This window comes from Sinocyclocheilus rhinocerous, unplaced genomic scaffold (assembly GCF_001515625.1).
Source record: "Sinocyclocheilus rhinocerous isolate Xijiao unplaced genomic scaffold, SAMN03320098_v1.1 scaffold1175, whole genome shotgun sequence".
In the NCBI taxonomy this organism is placed as follows: Eukaryota; Metazoa; Chordata; class Actinopteri; order Cypriniformes; family Cyprinidae; genus Sinocyclocheilus; species Sinocyclocheilus rhinocerous.
Genome location: NW_015658517.1, coordinates 36,928 through 56,161, shown reverse-complemented (window position 1 = coordinate 56,161; position 19,234 = coordinate 36,928). Strand labels below are relative to the sequence as shown.

Here is a 19,234-nt window from a genome sequence, read left to right as displayed (position 1 = left end):
TATCAGGAATTATAGGTCAAATTAAATTAAAATGCCAACGACACGTTTCTGAGGACCGTCGGTTCCCTTCATATACATTCAAATAAAGACATCCGGGCGCCGCGTTATGGTTTTGACGTGAAACGTGCAGTTTATAATAAATATAAACTCATATTTATTCAATGACATCATGCCTTTTGAAGTTTAATCCAGCGCGACTCTTGTCTTCCCTTCTTCCCCTGTAAGACCTCTTGAAATTATAAGTAAGACATTTCTTATACCATTTAACGTATTTAAAACTTTTTATGGCCTTAAGTTTGATACAACTCACTTTAGGAGTTAAGGACCAGCGGGAGATCTGCATTTAAGATAGCCCGTCGGACAGAGTGGTGATACATTTTGGTAGCCCGCCTGGAAAACACAATAGCCCCGGGACGTCGGGCTAGCGATTTTGCGAGCCCTGCACATATTACACAGCCCGCTGCTCATAACTGCTTATAGTGCACTGGCCACAAGCGATGACATTGTGGATGCTATTCTCCGACCTACACACACATTTCATGAGGAAAGTTAACGTGCACGTTATAATCATCTAATAGTTTAGTCTGAATTGCATGTGTTTCTACTTTCACATGCAAATGACTTATTGCACTTATAAATATGATAACTTTCCGGCATCAATTCTAGTAGGGTAAAACGTAATTACGCTTTCGAAACGGTCTGTTTTGCCCTGCCATCATTAGCTGAAGCTGTGTGTGAAGAAGAAGCGGCTGCAGAGTGTGAGTTGCTCCGTATCTCATGCAGCCAGAGAGAGATTCTCCGGCGTTCCGCAACAACGCTTAGCTGTCCGCAGATGCGCCTGCCCGGGACTTGGGCGCTGAGCATGCTGATTGGTTGAGTTCATGCAGCATTGTATTTCAACCACCATATATTCGCATAATTTTTTTACATTTTACTGTTATTATGTCATGAAATGTATTTTTAAAAGTATTTCAAGTAAATGTAGTTTATTTATAAAGACAGCGCCTATTTAAAATAGATTTCGGAGACGTGAGCTCCATGCGATCAGCGGGAGCTCAGTGTTCATGTTTCCCGACGAGAGCAGCCTCAACTCGGCTAGTCCTTCTGACATTTGCCGCTGGCTCTGATGTCTCTTTAGTGGTTAAACATAAGATATAATTTGTTTTGGGTAAATCTAACAGGTAATCTTTCGTCTTTATTCTATTAATCTATTAATATGTTAAAATATGTTTTAAAATAAAAAGAGGCAATACTGTTTGATATAATATTTAGTTTCATTGTAATGTAGGCTATACATTCCCTGAACTACATTTCTGCGGCTATTAATATGTTTAAATGAAAACGAAAGGAGGCAGTGGTGTTTGATATCATATTTCATCATATTGTAAATAAAGTGAGGAAAGTTGCAGTAGCCAAGGCGAGCTGACTGACGTTATCATGTACGCTGCTGTTTGCAGAATTACCGGACTTGCGTCGTCCCATCCGCGGGAGTTCACACTCCCGAGACGAGCTCGCAAAGTCCGAACTACCGAGGATGGAAGTCCGAACTTTGCGTACTTGGTATTGAGAAATGCACGCAGACCTACCTCACCAGACTATTTGCTTGATCTTCACGGTACTTTAGACCACGATGGAAACGCAGACAGCAACAGGTCTGGGGGAAAAAAGTTCCTGGGACAAATTGTTCCAGGTAATTTAGGTGGAAAAGCAAAGCGGCTTTTCACAGAATTTAAACAACCAATTCACAAAAGTCTGCACATCCCCTGCCTCTTATCAAATATTGTTTGGAATATTGTATTATACTTTTTATATTATAAACTTGGTAGAATATTTAAAAAAATTAATGTTTAAATCCATCTGGGCTGATAATAATTTAATTTTTAATTACATTGACATTTCATAGAAGTGTTTTTATCAGCATTCATGACTATACGTTTTTTATACTTCTTATTCTGTAGCGTAGGCTACAACGTAAAGGCTGCTTTGCCTATAGTGTGACAACCAGTTTTTCAGGATGTAAGGAATTGAGGTGAATGGCTTTGAAATGTTTTCTTTCCTGCTTTTTTAATGCCAACACAAGCATAAAAGGCAAAAAGATGTAGCCTGTCATTTTTAAACAAATACTACTATTGTAGACTGCACTGGAGAGAGAATGTAGCATTTATAGCAAGTCATTTTGTGAAAAATTACTTTTAGCGGAAGTTAAATTATTTGTGTAATACTTATATATACTCTACATGTTGCATATATGTTTGAGAAAAAGCTTACATAAAGCACAGTGGCTTTTACTAAAGGGGTCATTTTCCTTATATGCTGTAAAACATGAATTGTGCAGTAGTATTATTCCCATATTACAATATAATAATGTTTGTTTGTTTTTTAATATTGCAGGAGCCTTTATTCTAAAGCATGGAGGTTGACCTGACAACATCAGATGATCCCCCTGAAAGCCATGACCAGAGCCAGGATGATGACACCTCACTGGACCACACTTTGCCTCTCGAGTTGGCACATCAGCTTCCAGAGACAGCCTCTTGCAATGAGCATTGTGACCAAGATGAAGCACCCCATGAGGAGTCAGCCACTGATAATCTTCACATAGACGGCAAAGCTTCTGGAAAGACTCCATGTAAGATGCAGCAGGGTGCAATCTTCTCTGGAAAAATACTGAGTTTTTGTTGCTCAGAATGCAAAGATGACACCACTTACAGCCCTAACGACTTGCTGAAACATTTTCAAGGAACACACAAGGGTACTCTTCCAACTTATCCTTGTGATCTCTGCTTGTTTGTCACCAATGAATTCTCATCTCTTCAACGACATCGCATCGGACATCGAAACACTTTGGTCACGTGTGAGATTTGCAACGATGGGGTGCAGTATTCGCTTCTTTTGCTCACCAGGCACTTTACCAACTGCCACAGCCGTAATGGACAGTTTCGCTGTAAAAAGTGTGACTTCTCCACCCGAGATGCAGGAACCTTTGTTCAACACATTCATCATCACAACGAACGTAATCACAAATGTGTGAAATGTCCGCATGGTAGCCCCACAACACAAGGGGAGCTTCAGAGGCATAATGTGGTGCATTCTGGGACTTTTCCTTTCTCTTGTCAGATTTGTGGATATAGTGCAGCTCGCAGAGAGTACCTGAATAAACATCTTACTGTGGCACATGGTGAGGAGAACAAGTGGAGAACAAATGAGGACAATTCTGGAGTTAATTCATCTGGAGTAAAACTGTTGCTTAAAAAGTCTCCTTTAGTTGGAGGATCCAGAGAACCGCAGTGGATGTCAAAACTTAACTCAATCCCTGGTGTAGGTCTGCTTGATCATAACGGCAGGTTGTTTAATCCTGAAAAAACCTTGGAGGAGACCCAGCAGTTCCTTGAAAGAGCTGTTGGGGTTAAAAAAGAGAGTATTAAATGGACAAAGTCTCCCCTAAAAAGTGAGCTGCAAACTTTGCACCTCATTCCATCAACAACGCCACAACCAAAGTTACAAGAGCATGAGATTAGTCCAGGTCTTCTGAATTCAACCAACAGCAATGGACTGACTGTTCTTATGGTGAAAAATAAAATTTCTATTCCACCGAACTGCACCACTAAAGTCATGGGCTTTAAGATGGTAGATGGTAAAAAACATTTAGTTCTAAAAGTCATACCGACAAAACAAGAGGACTCCACTGAAAATGAGGTTTCTGATTCACTCATCGGTGACGATGAAGATAAAATAACCAGCAGCCCCTGCTCTTCATCTTCACCAAGCATAGGATCGCTCCTCAGTTTAGAATCAGGAGAATCAAATGAGACCTCTTCAATAAAAGAAGAGTCACAGGAAGTTGAAAATCACATTGGCAACAATCTCCCCCTGACAGAGGAGCACAAAGTTAGCTTTGAGAGTGCAAGTAAAGCAGGGCAGGGTAATAATGAGGATACCATAGTCTTGCATAGTGTTAAAGTACTGTCTGCAACATCAAAAGATGCTGCACTTTCCCGGTGTCAGAGCTGTCAATCCAATGGGAGGTCATCGCCTCATCTTCATGAGGTAGCTCTCCTCTGTTCAAGTGAGAAATGCTCCACTGATGATAACCAGATAGCCAGAACACTTCCTGTTTCAACTTCAGAGCTTTCCTCCACTGATTCTGAGACAACACTTTCTGATTTGCAGATGGCTCAAGTAGATTCATCGAAATATGAGGCTACAGCGTTAGTTTCAGTTTTGGATGAACCCTCAGGATCAAAGTCGCCTGCTGATGAAACCACAGGTCCTGATGCAGTTTCTGATTCAAAATCAGACCCTGAAATGTCTGTAGAAGACAAATCCACAAACACTGATATCTTGAAATCTAAACGGCCATCAAAAACAACTGCAGATGCAACATTTTCAGTGATGTCGGAGGAATCTCTTATCCAGGAACCTCTATTCAGCTCAAAATGTGGTGAACCATGTGAGAATAGCATTGAACCAAACTCCCCTATTAAAAGTCCTGTTAAGAAGAACATCCTTGATTTAGTGGCTAAAGAAGGGCAGGATTCTGCTTCTGACAAAGTTGAGACCTTATGTAAGACGACTGACCTTAAGACCTCTGACGCAGAAGTTGGAGAGAGGTCTCAGTTTTACCCAAATGCTCATTATGACTCGAGTGGGACTCCAGCCTCAGACAGTATTGTTGTAAAGTCCTCTGAAGTAACTAAAAATGAAACCACAGAGGCAAACTTGCAAAATGAAACTAGTGAAAGTAAATCAACTGAAGCCAAAGATTGTAACACAGAAGTTGAAAATAACTTTCTCAGTTCCCCAAGTCAGGAGGTCTTTAGTTTCCACAATTATTCTAAAGATACCTCTGGGAGCTCTCCTGATTCATTGCTGCCTGAGGAAGACTCACCGCAGGGGCTGGAGGAAGAAGAGTGTGAGGAGGATTTTGGTGATTGGAGCTTAACTCTGCCAGCATCACCTTCTCTTCCAACTGAAGAAGATAGCAAGGGAGGGGCTAATGAGAGCGATCTGGTCTCTGAAAGTGGAGAGAAAGCATTAGAGAGAGTGTCAGATAGTGATATTGAGGTCGATGAGTGCATAGCTACTGTCGATGATTCACTCATTCCTGTGCTTCCAGAAAAAGGAGGAGAAGCGACTTGTTCATCAGCACCAGAGGAGAAACAGGAAGGTATCACCTTTGCAAGCGAGGACGCAGCAGCAAGCTTGAGAAGTGCGGCTGTTTTGGGCAAGATACTTGAAAAGCACTCAGACGCCATAATCAGCCAGCAACTTGAAAAAGAAAGAAAGAGGTCTTCGGCTACAGTACAGGAAACTGTTAGGCCGACCAAAACCACACTTCGAATCTTGCAGACACCTGAAGGAAAACAGCAGATGTTCCTTCAAACTACAGACACTCCATATGCTGTACCAGTTCAGTTGAAAAGTGGAGCCGGGTTCAAGCTAATTACTAAATCCTGTTCTCCCAAAATTAATGTGTCTTACGTGAAACCCGGGATTGAGATGGCCAGCAAGGCTACGGGAGTAGCTCTCACTTTAAATGGAGGCAGAATTGGCATGTCTGCACAAAGTTCAAATCTTGAAACTAAAGATCAAGCATCTGCCCAGATGGCACCAAGTGGCAGTGGAAACCGCTACTTCGTCAGTGCTTCTGCTCTTAAAACATCTCTTCTCTTATCAGGTGCTGTCAAGTCCTTGTCCGGAGAACAGGTGACCAACGTGCCACAGACTTGTTACTTAGTTCAGAGACCAATCCCTGTTACCCCTGTTAGTAGTGAGTCAAGTGGTTCAAATTCTAAGACTGTGCTTGCAACTCGTCCTGTATTGGCCATGCCTGTGAATGCAGCAGATAAAACCAGTCCCTTGCAGACTGGGAGACAAGCTTACTTGGTTAGATACATTTCTCCTGCTAAGTCAGGTATACTTTTGAACAATTCAGACAGGAAAACTTTGAACCAGGGCAGGGTAAACGAGGGTGTCAAAAACAGGGTTTTCCTTAAGATAGTTAGAGGTCCCAATGGCACCAGATTTCTCTCCACTGCTCCATACACCACAGCCAAAAAGTCAGTATACCTTGCTACAAGCTCTTTACAGTCACCTTGTTTGTTAATGTCCTCAAATAAATCTTTAACCAGTGTGTCGTCAGGTCTTCAAACCTCTACTAATTCACAAGGTCTCATTCATAAACTCATCCCCGCATCCCAGCTTAAACATATTCTACCCCAGTCCAACGTTCAAATCAAAAGCAGGGCTGATCATGATGTAGCATTACAGAAGTTGCCGCTTGTTCCCTGTTCCATCCGTCCACGAAGCCAAAGGAAACGGAGGCGAAGGGCTTTGTTTGAGAAAATGCTGGAGAGCTCCTCCAAAATGAGGAGAATCTCAAGCAAGTTGTCGGCTGAGAAAGACACTACCTCAATTTGGGAGCCTGTTGCAAAAGATGTTGTGAGAACGCTGAGACTCTGTCCCTTTAGTCCACTTCAAGAAATCAAATGTCCCCGTCGAAACCAGCCTGTGGTTGTGCTGAACCATCCGGATGCAGACATTCCTGAAGTTGCTAGCATCATGAGGTCAGTGAACAAATACAAAGGTGAAGTTCTCAAAGTGGCACTGTCCCAAAATACTGTTAAAGCCCTCTCTGAGTCTCCAAGAACACTTTCAAAGCAGAATGCTTCCAATGTCAGTGGGGGTGAAAGATTAAGGGCAGTAGGAGGTGCAGTTCAAGAGAGATTAATTCTGAAACTGAAGTTAAAAAAGACTAGCAGAAATAAATACGAGGTGGTGAGGTCCTCATCTTCTGGTTCAGAGCAGCAGTCAACATTTTGTTGCTGGTTTTGTGGCCGAGTTTTCAACAACCAAGAGCACTGGATCGGCCATGGTCAACGGCATCTAATGGAGGCAACAAGAGACTGGAATAAGCTGATCTAATGCAAGTACACAGCCCCTGGATTGGGTCAAATGCCATCTTTCATTGTAGAAAACGGATTCTTTGTAATCTTTTCTTTTTTAATAGTACAGTAACATGAAGTTAACCTGTCGATAATATTTTTCCATAGAATTTTCTTCAGAAGCTTTTAAAGGGTATAGTGTAATAGAGAAGAGTTTGGTACCTGAAATGAGTTTGTATGTAAATAATTTTCACCCTTGTATATTTAAATCAAAACCCTTGAGTATGTATAGAACGGAACTGTGAAAACTGGACTCACTGTATGTTTATGGTGCAAGCAGAAAGATCACTGGTATAAGATGGTGCTGTCTCTTATAGACCTCTTTTAATGCAGACAATTGAATCGATTTCTCAGGTAATTCCATAATTTTTGAATGAATGAATGGTCCAGTTCATAAATAATTATCTTTCATTCTGAAGCTGTGTTTGATAGTTTAAGTTGGCTACGTATGTCATACCTACATCACTGAACCAATTTTGATTTCCAATTAATGTCCTTTGGGGCTTAGAAATTGTGGAAATATAAATAAATATGCAAATTTTAAAGGGATAGTTCACCCAAAAATGAAATGTTAATTTTCTCACCCTCATGTAGTTCTAAACCTGTACACCTTTTTCTTCTGTGAAACACAAAAAACATTCTGAAGAACGTATCACTAGTTTTCGTTCATGCAATAAAGTCAATGGGGTCCAAAACAACAGTAGACCCCACTGACTTTCATTCTATGGACAAAAAACACAGACATTTTGTGTTCCACAGAACAAAGAAAGTCCTACAGGTTTGACAAGACATGAGGGTGAGTAAATGATGAATGACAGAATTTTCATTTTGGGGTGAACTATCACTTTAAGTATTATTTAGGAATTGTGACAGACATGATATTGCCTAATAACAAGCCCAAATGGTTCCTGTGGAAACCATCCTGTTAAAATGATGTGTCCTTTGAGGTGGTTTGTCATTAATACGCTGTATTTGTTCTCATATTGTTTCTTAGGGTCAGTTTCATGTTTCGCTGGTACCATGCATCTCCCTTCATTATGTCAAATCAGACCCGGTGTCATTTCAGTAGCAATAATGGACTTTATAATAGTTGGAATTTTTCTCTGTAAAGATATTCTGAACCTACATCTGTTAGTTATGGCTTTGGTGCTTTTTGTTGTCCTTTTTCTTTATATGAAATGAAGTAATGCACCTGTAAATGTACTATTATGCTTTACTAAAAAAAAAAGATAAAACAGGATGTATTGAGATGCAAGCCAACAAACCTCAAAAAGCCAACCAAACACTAACTGTATTTTCATTTTCTGTAATACTTGAGTGCCTCATTCTGCCTCGAAGTTTTAACAAGAGAGTCTGTTTTTAATGGTAAAGTCCAGATTTGTAAGATTCTTGTGTGCTTAGCAGAGTTCAAAGTTTAAGTTGTGACCATTCATCCTCGCTACATTGATTTTTGTTTTCTACTGATTTGTAAACCATACAGTTAGGAGTAGAGACTTCCTTCAAACTATTTTTAGATACTGTTTTCCCATTGATAGTACGAATGTCAAGCCTTTTCAGTATGGGTTTATGTTCCATAGAAACAATTGGTTGATAGTTTACATCACAAATTGATAGTTTAAAACACAAATCAAAACACAATTGAGATGGTCACCTGTTTTCGCAGAGTTATAACATTCAGTATATCTTTTGCATTAAAAGCACGGTTTACTAGAAATTGTATGCAACTATTGTTTTAAATGTCAGAACTGTCAAGAACTGATGGTGTGCTCAATGGCGCTTTTGTATCTATGCGAGTCTGCTGATTTTTGAGTTTCTTTTATAGAATTTCTCTTTAAATCTAATCTACACAAACTCCTCACAAGTGCTCCGATCTGCCACACTTAAGTCTCCCTGAGAGATCTTTCTAATTGTTAGGACAAATGTATTCATTTGTCTGTCCATTAATTGGTCTTTGTCTATTGTGCTTGAAAGAAGCTTTGATGGCAGAGGTAATAATCCATCCTTTTTTTAAGTAGCTAGTGTTCAGTATTTTATAGTTCTCACAATAAATAAGTGTTTTGTTTTTTTCTGAAGCTTTACTTTCCCATGTTTGGTCAGTTAACTTTGTTTCTAACACATGAGAATGTTGTTGACCTATAAAGTTTTATTTTCAATATTCACTCTGTATGTTTGTCACCCTCCTTGTGGCATGATAATCATGAAGTAGTGGAGTTGTTTATGCAAACCATAACAGTTGACTAATATTCAGCTCAAATGGCCCAACTTGAAACAAGTTACACCATGAATGAGCAGAAATATAGTCCTCACTCAGACACTCGTCAACCAAATAATGTTTGTCATTAAGCAAAAATGTCCTTCCTTGTTGTAATGCCCATGTCACACAGGTTTTAATGGGATCTGAGAGACAAGTTTATTTTTTTATGCTAAGTGCCTAAAATGTGATGCACGAGGTTGACACTATATTGTACTGTATTTACCTCCTTGCAGTTCCTTCTTTAATAAATGTAAATACCTTTGAAAGAGATATTACTTTTTATTTTTTGACTGCAAAAATGTTTGACATTTTTTATCGCTTCTGAGGTTGGCACTTATAGTTTTTATATTTATGTTAGTTTAAATCTTGCAGGGAAATCTTGCAATGGGAGCACTCGCCTCTAGATGGCAGTATTGCATTAGGTTAGTAATATAGTACTGTATGTCATGCAAAGGGTATTTTACTGGCACATTGGCATAATATTGACTTGGTATTCAACAGTATGATGCAAACAGAGGGGTGTTTTTCCTCTGGCAAGAAATTTATTCTATACATTTTTGTGGAGTCAGCAACAGTTATAAGGAATTCATAATAGAGCAAATGTTTATCAATGCTTTTTTGCTGTGTGGTCTGAGATTATTAATCGAATAGTTTAAATCATTCACTTCATTTGCAAATATTCAACAGTTGCAGATGTACAACTGATGAACCATTTCAGAGATCTTTATGCCGAACTGTGTGTATTGTAGCTAATCAGGGTTGGGAAGGTTCCTTTAAAATGTATTTCACAACATATTACAAAATACATGCTTTAAAAAGTATTTTGTAACGTATTTCGTTAGATTACTCAAGTAACTTAGTACTCAAGTACTCAGTAACTTAATCTAAATACTTTATTTAAGGTAAGGGGCATATTAAATTTGATGTCTCGTTTTTATGTTACATTTATTCATTTGACAGATGCTTTTATCCAAAGCGACTTACAGTTGAGGAATACAACAAGCAATTTATTATTAGATGGTAATAAATATGAGGAGTGCCCGTTATACAAGGTTTCAGTCATCGTTCAAAATAGTAAAAGCTAGGACAGGAAGAGATAAATGATAATAAGAGAATAGAAAAGGCATAGAATTAATTTCATTTATTTATTTATTTTAATTAGGAGGCAGTTAGATATTCACAGAACCATCTCTAAAAATGGCTGCTTATGAGATTAATGTTTTAAATATAACATTTTTGAACATTGAAATATGAAATGATGAGTGGGAGTGGGGGATTGTTTATGAAACTAAAACTGCCAGTAGGGGCAAATCACTGTCTTAATGAAGAAGTTGTGGAATCATTCTATTCGTTCAATATTTCGCAGATATTTGCACCTCAGTGTTGTAGTACATTATAAAACGGTATGCTGTAATAACATATTGAGTGTAAATTATAATATTAAAATTATTAATGGGTGCCGCCTTATTGAGACAATAAAGCCCTCCCGACACCTACCCCTAACCCTGTCACTATACCTGATAAAAAAAAAAACATAGGTAACTTGTTCGCAAGCTCGGTTCTCTGAAACAATGGGCCTCATTCATGAAACACCAGCAGAACGAATTTTTGTGTAAATCATTCGTAAAGCCGTTCTGACGTAAACATTCGAATTCATGAAAATTTTCGTATTTTCAAAATGTTAGTTGGTAGGAAAGAACTTTACACCTGCTCCCTGCAACGTGTAAATGGTGCGTAAAACGTTCTGTGTTCATTTTAGCAAACTGATGACACTGAATTTGATGCACTGACATTATAATATTTTACAAATTCGTTGGGCCGGAATTTATTTTTGTTTTGTTTTTGAGGCGGGGATTATGCTAATTGTGAATGAGCGTGCACGAGCGCCCTATTTACGAATGATTGGAATTCATTAACATACACATGTTTAACTATCAAATCTGATGTGTACGAAGTGTTTGTGAATCCGGAGGAGAGTTTTCGGGAAGGTCCGTTTTATGAGCAAATTACTCAGAATTTACTCCTATATTTACTAATGTTTCATGAATGAGGCCCAATGAGCTGAGAGATACACCTATGGGAAGGGCATCCGTGCCTGACCTCTAAGCATCCAGTTGCACCAAGTCTGGCTTGACAGACAGGAGCGTGTGCCCAATGGCAGGTAAGGGACCGGCCCTTAACCGGTCACATAAAGCCCCTGCACGCGCTACCTTCTCAGTGAGCATATTTGCTTCTCGTGCAGCAAAGCGGGGCAACTTGGTGGATCTCTATTGAATGAGCTACCAGGGTCTGGGTAACATCAAGCTGGTAGTATCTGACAAATGTATGTGGTGAGGCCCAGCGGCACAAATGTCCTGCAAGGAAACCCCTTGAGAAAACAGAGCCCACGATGCCACCATGCCCCTAGTGGAGTCTGCTCTGAGGCCCCCTGGTGGCCGCACTCCCTTAGATTCATATGCCAAAGAGATGGCTTCCATGAGCCAATGAGAGAGGCGTTGCCCAAGAAACTAAGAGCTGATCACGCCTCCAGAAAGAGCCAGTCCTGTCAATGTAAACTTGCAGGGCACGAACAGGACATAAAGCATTTAGCCTCTGATCCCCCACAGAGGAGAATGGAAGAGGGTGAAAAGCAGAAAGCTCAAGCAAGTCACAAGTGAAAGCTCGGAAGCATTTTGGCATAAAGGCCGGGTTAGGCCTGAGAAAGACCTTATCTCATCACCATGAATAAAGTCTTGCAAAAAACCTGAAATGTCAGCGACTGAGCACTGATATGATATCAGCTGGCGCCCCTCGCACCACTCCTCAAACACACGCCACTTACAATATTAAAGGGAGCATGTAGAAGAGGCTCTAGCATTCTGAACAGTAGCAACAATATGTAGGGGGAGCCCCAATGTGTTTAATTTTACCCTCTCACGGGCCTGTCCGGGTGAGGATGGTAGATTTCCCCGTTCACTTGGGACTGGAGGTCCGTGCGTAACGGGAGGGGCCACGGCTGGGCATACAGAAGAGGGATTATCTCTGCCAGCCATGGAGATTTGGGCCATCTGGGTGCGATCATCCTCATCCTGTAGCGAGAAGAATATAGGACAATGGGCGTTTTTGCACGAGGTGAAGAGATTGACAGCCACCTGACCAAACCTCTTCCACAGCAGACACACTATCTGAGGGTGGAGGCGTCATTCTCCGTAGAGTGGGTTCCCCTTCGACAAAAGGTCAGAATGCCCGGGACCTGGGTCACCCATAATGACAGAAAGTGGCGCCTGCTCCATGCTAACAGCTCGTGAGCTAGATCATCAGCTCTAGATCTATAGAGGAAAGGGAGACGAACGTGTCTGACAAAAGGCAGATTTGAACTTAGGCTCATCATATCAGAAGTTCTTATCACGTGTCTTATCCACTACACCACTGTTGCTATTGATAAATATGCATCTTTTGTATTTATGTCTATTGAAACTAGACATTAGTGGGTGCAGTTACTCTAAATAGCCTCTGCCACCAAGGTGGGCTACTTGCACTTAGTGTAAATAGACACTCTGGATTTGGAACTATTTTTCTTGGCAATATAGAACAGATCAGACAATACTATTAATTGTCATTTAATGTCACTTCTGTAAGTCACTTAATGTCATGTTTTTGAATTGCATAAAATCAGTATTACATTTGCAATCATGCTAATATACAGGAAAACAGCACTATACCATGTTATAAATACAGAAAAACAAGAACTCATACAGACAAACCTCACTGGCACTGCATGAGAAAATGGCAGTGTGGTGTCAGAACATTGTTGGCAGCCCTGGTTTTCAAGATTGAGAACAACTTACTTTAAGATTACTTTTTAAGGTTAGATGTTTCTTTGAAGCCATTTTGTTGCAGAAAACAAAATTGCATTGCACTGTGATGTTACTTTTTTTTTTTTTTTTTCACATTTCTAAGTAAAATTGTCTTTGTATTTCCATGACAAAAGCACATTACGTGCTTGGCTTTCTGATTTTCTCCTGCAATATATATATATAAATTTTTTTTTTGAGACCTGACTCTGAACTCTGCAGGTTGCTAATTGAACAGGCTGCACACAGTCAGAGTCAGAGAATCACCAGTTGCCTCATTGGTTAAAATATTGACATTAATATTAAATGAAATAAATGACATTTAAATTCAAAGTTATCATTTTGATATTCTAAAATACTTTTCGGATGTAACTGTAATTTGATTACCACCCATTTAAAATGTAACTATAACGAAATACAGTTACTCATATTTTACTCATATTTTAAATACATAATGACGTAACATGTATTTCGTTACTCCCCAACCCCAATCTCTCACAATCTCCCTATAAGGACAGCAGCTTCTTTTATTGCATCAGATAACTTTTATTGCATCAATTCATGTTGTAAATCCGCTAGTCATTTTAATTTTCTCATATTTGTCGGCCACAGTATAGTAACATAACCTAAACAAAAATTTGTGTTTCAGTTTGTTGTGGTAATCAAATTATTGCAGAAGAAGAAGAAGAAGAAGAAGAAGAAAATCATGTTGACCATGTTGTCACAATATGGGTAAGTTGTCACAATGGAAACCTGCCATTAAAACAACTAATATAGGCTTTTCATCAAAATGTAAGAAGTCAAACTATAATGAAACACAAAATAAATTATGAAAAAAGCTAAAGGTAACATACAAAAATATGTTTTGCCCATCATATACTGTAATGACACATTTTTTAATTAATTTAAAATATAAAATTTGCCTTTTTTTCTTGTGAATAAAATATACATCTAGAATGGCATTAATAAATATACAAGTAAATAATACAATATAATAAATGTACAAGTACAAGTATAATACATGTAAATAAGCAAGTATTAAGCAAGGCATGTATCAGTTAAACAAATTAATGATAGAAAAAAAATGTTTATTTGGAGGAAAAAAACAGAGGTATAAGGAAGGGTTTCTTCATTCCTCTTCTAATAAACTAATAAACTCTTATTGTTCCATCAAATTTCTGGGCCTTTTCATTTTCATATATTCCAATGCCTATTTTGTGCAGTCTTTTGTGAATCCAGTACTACAGAGTTAGGCTAGTGTGGATGTTATGTATCAAATGAAACAAAAGAATCTATACATGTATAAAGTTTAACAGTACATGACACTCCAAATTAATGTATTTATTATCCAATTTTAAATGCTGTCGCATACACGCTCTAATTTCACCTTCATTCTCATGAAGGCTCTGTCATGATAATGAGGGCAAAATCTCTAACAGGCTATGATTTGCCGTGAGTCATTATCCTTTGTCACTACGAGGATATTTGAGATGCATAAATGGGGCTATGTAGCTGGGGAGACTTGTGGCCACATGATACCCACAATCAAACAGATCCCAGTTTGGGATCATCCGATTGATTTTATGTGCTGCTGGTATTCAATGCTGGGTTCCAGAAAATGCATGGACCCTCACTGAACAGTAAAGTGAGAGAGACAGGTCCGCCTGCTTTAACAGAATTTAAATAGGTCAGGCTTGTACCAGAGCTGTCTGCAGACTGCCTCTGACTTCCTGTTATTGAAGTGGTTCGGGCCATGAAGTGGCCTGCGGGAAGGAGGAATGGCAGCCCATTTCGTGAGAAATGAAGCATTAACACACAAAGTGAAAAGGAAGAAAAAAGAAGAGGACAATACTGATTAAGCTATTGTTATACAGTCACCTCTATATATATCTTACACCACATTTGACATCATATGGCCAAGAATTCCAAAACGCTTAAAAAAGAACCATCCTTCAATTTTAAGCAAAGGAGGCTATTTATAAGACACCTGTCCACGTATCCAGCTCACCACGCTGTTCTATTCCTGTCTGTGCCGTCCCCCGTCTATGGATCTATTTATCCTCCTTCCTCTTCGGTAACTCATTTTCATTGCTGCCTCCTCCTCCCACTCTCTCTGATAGTATGATAGTATCTGACTTTGAGTTGTGTATTCTGTCCATTACCACTCAAACCAAAACCAGAACATCAGGGAGTAGCCTGTAGATGTTATTACATGTTATTAGTAGATGTTATTACAAGTGGGAGGAGGCATTAATATTTTTGCTTAAAGATTAGGTCATATGAATGTAAAAAAGTAATGATGTGCACAGATAAATTATTTATTATAAATAGTGCAACACTGCATAAAAATCGTCCATTTTAATTTCATTACATTTCATTACTTAAATGTAAAATGTAAAATCTATTTAACATCATTATGGTCAATCTAATCAAGTCTAATCTTTTTGCTCACGTTTTCCAACAGGTAGGCATCATTCAGCTGCTCAGTAGTGTCTGGTGCACTAATGCGTTAAATGGTTAAAGGTAACCACTAGCCAATGGGATTTGCGTTTGCACTTTAGTCCCGCCCACAGCTAAGCAAATTCAGTTTTCAGGTTTTCATCAAAAAGCGGGGGACGCTAGACCTCTAAATGCACTAACAATGTTGGGAATACTTTATGTTTTAATTATTCATTTTAGTCCGTGTTAGGCAAAGAGCTCATATGTGATTAATCTCTTGCATTAAATCATTAAAATCGTTAAATTATCGCCACGTTGCACATCTTTTGTCCTCCTTATAGTTACAAAAAATAGTACAAGATTAACACTGCCACAGTTTTAGGACAAAATGCAGGCTGATCAAACCCATCAGCTCAGACAGCATGTCATCCCGTGACAAAAAGAAACTACCTGATCTGAGCCTATCAAGCCTGTAATCTGCCTGAGAGTGCTCCGCCAGCAGATGGAAGTGAGGAGCAGCACCCCTGCAGTTCTGATGCGATTGGAAGCGAATGTGCTCGTCTCCACAGAACATTTTAACGACAACACCCAATGGGTTTTTCAGTGAACGCAGCATTGCTTAAATCTCATTTAGCCGTGTGAATTCAATGTGTAGCTTCGCAGCATTTTACTGTTTGTCTTCCACTTTAACGAATGACCTACATTTGCCCCTTAATTCTTCTCCTTTTCTTCTTCGTTTGAATTCTTACGTTTTTAAGTAGACTTAAGTCCTCTTTAATTAAACATAAAGGGTTTTTGCTGTTTCAAGAAGTCTACTAGTCACAACCTCAAGAAACCTTGTGGGCAACTAAGTGTTGCAGCAAATGTTCAGTATAAAACATTGAAAAGTTTCCAAGCATGTACCAGTGGTAACCTCTCACAGCTGTTTAGTTGAGAGGCTAAAATCTCCTATACAGGTTCAGTAAGGACATGCTGGCAGTTCTTCATCATTTCTTGGTTCCTACAGTTCCGAGATGATGTCAGAGTCCTTGACAACAGAATGCATGAGCAGGGATCAGCTGCAGAACGGGGAGGACTGATGAATAAACAATCGTCCAGGCCCTGCAGCTCTGAAGACTGTCAGCAAGAGCTGAGACGTAGGCACGATAAGCACACGCCCGACTCAAGGCAAAGGCGATGCCTTTTCTTCCTGCCGAATTCATGGATGATTTTGACAAAGCGCACTGGCCTTCACACAACACTGCGAATGGACGGAATGAGAAATAGATCTAGTTAGGGAAGCATTTAGGCAACTTTGGGCATTATGCATTGCATTTTTGCTCACTACTGTGAAGCCTCTAAAAAGAGAGCAAGAGAACAGGAATGCAGCATGAGGTGATAAAATACATTTATTGAAAATTGAGACAAATGTTAAAAAAAAAAAAAAGATTAGCTTTGGGTCAAGTCAGAGCACAAATCACATGTACTGACCAAAAAATTACTGCAGTTCTTTCATTTGCTATAAATGACAGGTTGGTCGTGTGGGTAAAGATAAAGTACAACACATGGTAAATCAGGCAGCTAGACAAATTTAATTTCCTCCAAGGATTCAAGGGAAGGCTTAATAGTATCCATGTGCTACACATCTGAAGAAGCATGGGTTGGTTGGTGAAGGGCAGTTTGAGTAAAAAAAAAATCATATTTTTATAATTTATTTTTTAATTTGGTGAAACACTCCGGAGTCAATAGCCAATATTATTTTCATGCAAATGTATATATTGTGTAGTTGTACTTCCCGGTTGCATGAAAGCCCTTAAGCTATAAGAAATCCCTTAGTTACCCTTAGTGAAACTTGGGTTGCAAGAAAAAAAGGGTCAACTTAAGGAACTTTAAGGCTGTCATTAATTATTCCCCCTTAATTATCTAAGTGTTCCCTTAAGCGTTGCTACAAATTCCTTTAAAAAATTAAGGGACCAAAACAGCTCCCTTAAGTCATCTTAAACTCAAACGTGATGGCTGATTTTATGTTGTTTATTATTAGTATTATTACTATTATTATTCATTCTTAGCTGTCATCTGCATTCATTCACCTGCTTCCCGAACTGCTTTGAGGAACACCTGCAATATCAACTAGAGTAGGAGAATCCTTCCCTAATATGTCTTGAACCAATTTCGTTGTCTCGGATAGGTCTTGTGGCGGAGGCCCTCCTCCTTTACACAATAAAACAATTATTAAATTGTTCGAATCCAAGCGTGATACTTTTTGATACAATAGGCACGAGCTTGAATTTATCACCGTTTTTTCCGGATACTTTTTTATCCACCTTATTTTTCCCGTAAGAGTGGGCGTGGCCATTTGTACATTTTATTGGTCTGGCTTCCGGGCTCATCCACGTCCAGCTATTTTTAGCTGTACAAAACAGCTTGTTTTGCTGCTTGATATTTGCAAATTGGTGTGTTTTACCATATTATTTTAATTTATTATCTTAATTATGAACATACTGGTTTGTAGTGCAAACAGTTTTACCGTTTACTGCACGTTGTTATTCTTCCCCATGGCTAATGAACCGGAAGTCTCTCCCATAGGCTTACTTCCGCGTTGAAGAATAAGGTGGTTCCTTGTTTCTTTTCTTGAAATTTTCTTGAACAACTACGTTTTCATACTTTTTCATAACTTCTACTGTGTGCTTGACAGCAAGATTTCTTGAAATGATTCATTCGATTCGATATGAATATCCTACATTTCTGCCACAATACCAGTTACACTTAGTGGTAATACAAAAATCTCTTGTTGGTGATTTGTGGTTTGAAAAGTCTTCTAACTGGATTGTTGTCGCACAATGTTTCTCCTGTTTTCTATGTCGGTGTTGTTGAGAATGTCAGCACTGTTTTATCTGGCTTTAAACTATTAGTACAAATCACCGCAACATCTGTGGTTCGTATCGGAGACCAGGCTCTGCTCCAAACCTCTCACAGCGCTGTTTAATGGTCGCGTGTTAGGGTCCTAAAAATACAATCAAGTCCAAAGCTCAGTGTGGGAAATGGTAGTAACAGGTAATTTATTATTTGAATATATTATTATTTATTAAATCTCATTTAGATGTACTGTGTTCGTTGTCATATCGGACACAAAAATGGCGGCGGAAGTGACGTCTTCGGTACCCATGAATAACACATTTCAATATACAAGCTGCGGGCCACTTGAAAGGCACGGGGCAGACTTTGGACACCCATGTTCTAAAAGAATAGCCTTTTCGTCCTCTGTCCAGTTTGGTTTACGGTTTTTTTTTTTTTTGTGATCTTGGTATTCTCCTTAACCAAATATATTTCAACTTTGGTTGTAGTAAAGGTAGGCTTATGGTTCATTATGTTCTGTTTATTGTGAGGCGCCCATTGCCGTATGTTTCCAGAAAATACCGTGAAATGCTTAGTATAAACACTTAGGTAGGGGTGACAGTTAAGACGTTTGCTGCAACGCTCTTAAAGAAATCCCTTGCCTTAGGGATTTTTTTCCCCCCTCAGGGATACCCCTAAGTCAAATCACTTAAGGGCTTTCAATGAAACCGAACTCACAAAGAAACAACATAAACATGGAATCTTCCAAATGTTTCACGTTACTCTTCGTTTGGCATTCTGATTAAATAATGGCACATATTATTAAGAACAAAATGAGACAAATACGATCACATGGTACTCAAAAAAATTATATTACCGCTTAAATGAACATAGATACATGTAGCTATTGGCAGATTTCTGTGATCATGTGTTTGTCTCCATTTAAATCA

At 39.0% G+C, this 19,234-nt stretch overlaps 2 protein-coding genes across 2 annotated transcripts in view; one reads left to right on the top strand and one right to left on the bottom strand.

Moving 5' to 3' along the window:
- The window catches only part of LOC107722448 (zinc finger protein 518A-like), a 16,154-nt gene extending 9,121 nt beyond the window's left edge, over positions 1-7,033 (top strand). Inside the window, exon 2 of the mRNA XM_016530804.1 lies at positions 2,392-7,033. Within this exon, the coding sequence (XP_016386290.1) occupies positions 2,410-6,924 (4,515 nt within the window). The 5' untranslated portion in view covers positions 2,392-2,409 and the 3' untranslated portion in view covers positions 6,925-7,033. The remainder of the gene's footprint in view (positions 1-2,391) is intronic.
- A 3,231-nt stretch (positions 7,034-10,264) lies between these two features.
- Positions 10,265-19,234, bottom strand: part of LOC107722442 (adhesion G protein-coupled receptor A1-like) — a 31,606-nt gene continuing 22,636 nt past the window's right edge. The window contains exons 7-8 of the mRNA XM_016530801.1: positions 12,108-12,266; positions 10,265-10,279 (exon numbers count right to left, since the gene is read on the bottom strand). Coding sequence (XP_016386287.1) covers positions 10,265-10,279; positions 12,108-12,266 — 174 coding nt within the window. The remainder of the gene's footprint in view (positions 10,280-12,107; positions 12,267-19,234) is intronic.